The sequence below is a fragment of the Lissotriton vulgaris genome, unplaced genomic scaffold (assembly GCF_964263255.1).
Source record: "Lissotriton vulgaris unplaced genomic scaffold, aLisVul1.2 SCAFFOLD_5740, whole genome shotgun sequence".
Taxonomy (NCBI): domain Eukaryota; kingdom Metazoa; phylum Chordata; class Amphibia; order Caudata; family Salamandridae; genus Lissotriton; species Lissotriton vulgaris.
In genome coordinates this window covers 64,372-69,006 of record NW_028245731.1, presented here as the reverse complement: position 1 = coordinate 69,006, position 4,635 = coordinate 64,372, and the positions used below count along the sequence as shown (strand labels likewise).

Genomic DNA, 4,635 nt, shown 5'->3' with positions numbered 1-4,635 from the left:
CTTATCGCTGTGCCAAAGCAGCCAGCCAAACCACCCTGGAGGTCTGTAAATTTCATCTGTATCCATGGCAGCCTGCTCTGCAGCACCCAGGGCAGCCTGCACCACCTACCAAACATTTACACATTTTCGCAGGTTTTCTCTAAATTTCTTCAGCACAAATTCTCTATTAATTGCAGTATTTGGCAAATAAACGATAATTACGTTTCTTTTCAAATTAGTTAACTTCAAATTTCTGAAAGGGGCTGCGATTAACTGAGATATTTAAATAAATGAACACAGTCTGCCCGCAGCCTCGCTTTACTACCATAATAATGCAGCAAGTCTGCAAACCGGGCAGATTTCCCTGAAAAGCCCACAAGAGGTGTTTTTAAACTTACTGCATTGTTGTGTAAGATTTGATTTAATTAGAGGAACAGAACTGCATTAGAAATTAATAAGGAGTATTGGTCTGTCGATTAAATGAATTGAGTAATAGTCCTCAAATTTCATTAAAAACATTTATCACTTTAATAGACATGCACCATGCCATACAAGAAAGCCCAGAAAAGGACATAAGTGAATAGGCCTCCAACAAGCCCTCCGGTGAAGAGTGGTCTTCGGGATTTGAAATATTTGTTCCACCGCCGGCCAGATTTTAGCACCAAAAGTAGAGATAGGAGAAACCAGTGCTTAATTTGTGCCGGTGCTTTCCGGTGCTTAGCACCGGCACTTAATCTTCAGGGCCGGGTCTACATGCGATATTGGCTGCACACTGGTGAAGAGCTGATATTGCATCACAGCAGCCCGCCTTCTGAAGGCACACGCTTAGAAACTGCCAGGGTCCCTGCCTTATCATAAATCACTCGCTACCAATGATGACCCCTTAGTTGCAAACTATACATTTAGCCCACCCCGTCCCTACTTGACAAATCGTCAAGTGTGTGTCCTGAGTTGGACCAATGGGATCACTGTGCTCGCTGCAGCCCACCCAGGCATACTGCGCAGCTGCAGCGATTTTCAACGGATGTCATGAAGCGAGCAGCGTGTTGCGCAGCAGGACTCTGATGAAATAAAACTAAAAGGTTGTCCCAGTAAGTAGTGATTTAATATGATGCTGCTGGTAGTAGTGTGTGACCAGGACCTCCGGGTGTGAGCTGTTGATGAGCCAGGATACTGCCCTATTCTACACAGGCAGCCACTCCTGCCCCCCTCTCCCTCGTGGCATAAACATTTTGCTTTAAGTTTAACACGTCCAAGACACATCTTTGGGCCCCGTTACAAGATCAGGAGCAGTTCACAAGGACACTTCAGCAGCTGAAAGCAGCGAAATGTTCAGATGAAAATAATGGAAGAAAGTAGTAAATCAGGTGCTGAAATCTCGCCCCCCTTGTAATTCCTCATTTCTGCGAGGTACGTACACCCCTGCTATCAGCAACTTTGGTAGGAGTGGGGCGCGGGGAGGGAATAGCATTCCTGGTAACTGGGCACCATATATGCATAAGTGGCGTATTCTGTAGGGGCTCCGTTTTAAACCTCACTCCAGTTTTAGTTTATGTATTCTATAAAGTGGGTGAACATAGACTAATGTTACGTATTTATGTGATAGCACGAGACAGGCACAAGAGTGACTCTAATTTCACTGACACTTTGAGGCCTCACACATTTCATGCCTGCCAAACTTCGATCAATTCCAGAAACACACTGAAGTGTTTACTGTGGCTGGAAGTCAACCAGATCCCCACAAGGCGTGTGAATTCCTGGTTTCATCCCTTGCTAACCTGCACTCTAGTGACATTTGAGTGAAATCAGTACCATCGCTACAAGTTAAAACCCAAATTGTGAAACGAGCAAAACTTGTATTGTATTCCGAACATCGAGCTGAGCTAAAACAAAAAAAAACAGAAAAAAAAGAGGAAGCACATGTGGATGATGCTCTGTATGTAGAATAACGTAGCACAAACATATCGAATCTTCCTCTTAGCCTCGAATGAATGCGCAAATCAATTAGGAATAATGCTTAGTCTGTTTCCTTCTTCTATGTTCGACCTCCTGGTTGTGCTTAATATGAGCTGGCTGAACAACAGCACCTAATCATTCATTTTTGGTGAGCACAGGTTGATTAAGTGATTCGCCCAGAATCACAGGATGTTGAGTCCAGGCCGAGGCTCGAACTGATTCCCCAGCCCCAAATTCGGCAGCTCTGGCCATTACGACACTTCCCCATCACACTTGTAGGGTTTGTTGGCAATGTGTTAGGCAGTGCTGATAGGAGAAATTGGCCGGTCGAAACTGCCTTCTGATGAGAGCCCCGGCACTTCTTTTTTTACAAATTAACCACTGGGAGAAACGAAACCAGGAAATAAAAGACAAAGCCGTACAGGCCAGTCAGACCCAGAATTACTGCTGTAGCCCCCGACAAGGCAGATACAGATGTCCTGCAATAGTCCAAAACTGCAGCAATGCCTGGCACTGCAGCTTCACTCATGAACTGAGGGCCTTCACGCTTCATCGCCAAAGCTGCCGTTGCTGTAAATGGTTTTAACAGCAACAGCAAATACCCCGTTCAAGGGGTCACCAGAAACTCCCAGGAGACTCAAGCCCGGACGCCGGCTCAATAAAACACAGCAGTTTGTGTCTAATCACTGAAAAATCAGGAAATCGCCCATTTGACAGAACGAGAGAATATAAAGCAGATGCATGCTACAATAGAAGCACACCGTAAGATAATGTTGCGTTTAAAAAATAAATAGCAGTCACAATGGGGAAAAAAATCATGCTATCTTCGGAAATGGTTCTTCCATCTCTTGTGTAAGTAAAGCGAGGCTGCGGGCAGATTGAGTGCTTTTGTTAAAGCATCCATGTTAATCGCAGTTCGTGATGGGGCTGCGATTAACATGGATAGTTTAACAAAAGCACTCAATCTGCCCGCAGCCTCGCTTTGCATATAAAAGAATATAAAACCAAAAGTGCAGGCACTACAGGGCGGCAAAACAAAAGCGAACCCAGCAAAAACAAAAGGCCAGCAAGTGGCCACATTACAACACTTACCTCTGCTCCCGAGTATTAAATGACTCCAAAGTGGTCACTTCCGCCGCCGTCCTCCACAATCAGGAAATTCCTGTTTTTTCGCGGCGGCGGCACGAATACTCTTGCGGGATGTGCCCTCTGTGCCCTCTGTGCGCGCTCCACACATAGGACTGCGCACTCGGGGGTAGGGAAGTGCGCGCGCGCGCGGCCGCGCGGGTTCCTGGGAACAGTGAAAGAGACTTAACCAACAGCCAGTGAAAGAACATGTGGAGAATATCACTGTTATCATGTGAGCAGGACCCACATTTATTGGAATCAAGTAACTTACATTTATGTAGATCAGAAGGAGTAAAGAAAAGTCTATTATAAAGAAAAAAGCCTGTGTGGTGCTGGCAGAACGAGAAACAGTGTGTATTTTAGATCAAATAGTGTTCCAAACCTGGAGAGAAAATTCTTGATCTCAGTCTTTTTCCCATGAGAGTTCGAGTTTAGATTTGAGCCTATCAGTGGCGGGAAGGGAACGTATTTTATAAATAGCAGCAGCACTGAAAGGAATGGAGAAATCTGGTGAAGGTGAAGAAGCCGGGATGGTGGTGGCCGGAGAACCATTCTGAGAGATAAATGAGGTTAGGGCCTGTTGAAGCAAGTGAAACTGAGAAGAGTGTGCAATAGAGAGATGAAAAGTATCACGAATGTCTGAAAAAGTTCTTAAGGAATTTTCTTTAAGAAGATGATCATAAGTGATAATACCTTTATCAATCCATTCTTTCCAGAAAAGCGCTTTGTTATTAATCTTTAAAGATTTATTATACCAGATTGGTGTTAAAAGGTGAAGGTAAGCTTGTGAAAAAAAGGAACGAAATAATGAGAGAGTTAGTGCTTTAGAGTGTTTAAATATGGGAGTAAGAAATCTCTTAGGGGCTGGGATAGGCGAGTAGCTGTATGGAAAGAAAAAGGAGCTAGTTGTGCGAGTTCTATTGAGCTCCAAGCCGTTAAGGGAGGAGAAGAAGAGTCCGTTAGGAAAATCCAAATTTGTTTTAGAGAAAAGGCCGAGTGAAATCTGACAGTATTAGGAAAACTAACCCCACCTAAATCTTTGGGTTGTTGAAGGCGAGAAAGAGAAATTCTAGCTTTGCGATTATTCCATAAAATTTTTATTAGGAGGCGATTTATCGTTTTGAAGAAGGAGTGTGGTAGAGAAATAGGAAGCATCGAGAGGTAGAAATTAACAATAGGAAGTAGCATCATTTTAACAGTTGCAAGCCTTCCCCACCAGGATAGGAAAAGGGGGGACCAACCATCCGTGAGTGAGGAGATCTTTTCTAAGTATATCTTTCTGATTGAGTTGAATGGTTTCTTTAATTGTATTGGCATAAAGGATACCTAAACACTTAATATATCTGGGATTCCATTCAAAGCCAGAACCCGGGAACATATGAGAGAGGCAGAATTTGTTAAAAGGTGGGACTTCAGATTTGTCTGTATTTAGTTTGTAACCAGAAACTAGGGAGTAATCATGTAGCACAGAAAAGAGTGCGGGTAAGGAAGTAGCTGGATTCGAGATATAAAGTAAGATATGGTCCGCATAAGCAGTAAAATTGATCTCAATATTCTTATATATGAAGCCAG

General features: G+C 43.7%; 1 protein-coding gene across 1 annotated transcript; it reads right to left on the bottom strand.

The window, feature by feature from the left end:
* Positions 1-506: 506 nt before the first annotated feature.
* Positions 507-2,515, bottom strand: LOC147666302 (ER membrane protein complex subunit 6-like). The gene is made up of 2 exons (XM_086949147.1): positions 2,333-2,515; positions 507-668 (listed from the first exon to the last, which is right to left on the bottom strand). Exons 1-2 carry the CDS (start codon positions 2,486-2,488, stop codon positions 507-509), a joined length of 318 nt encoding a protein of 105 aa, XP_086805273.1. The 5' UTR covers positions 2,489-2,515.
* Positions 2,516-4,635: the final 2,120 nt, after the last annotated feature.

Excerpts from the sequence above, each read along its gene's own strand:
- LOC147666302 (XM_086949147.1), bottom strand. The coding sequence starts at position 2,488 with ATGAAGCGTGAAGGCCCTCAGTTCATGAGTGAAGCTGCAGTGCCAGGC. Across the intron at positions 669-2,332 it reads GCTTTGTCTTTTATTTCCTG|CACTGGTTTCTCCTATCTCT; the intron begins GTTTCGTTTCTC and ends GCACAAATTAAG.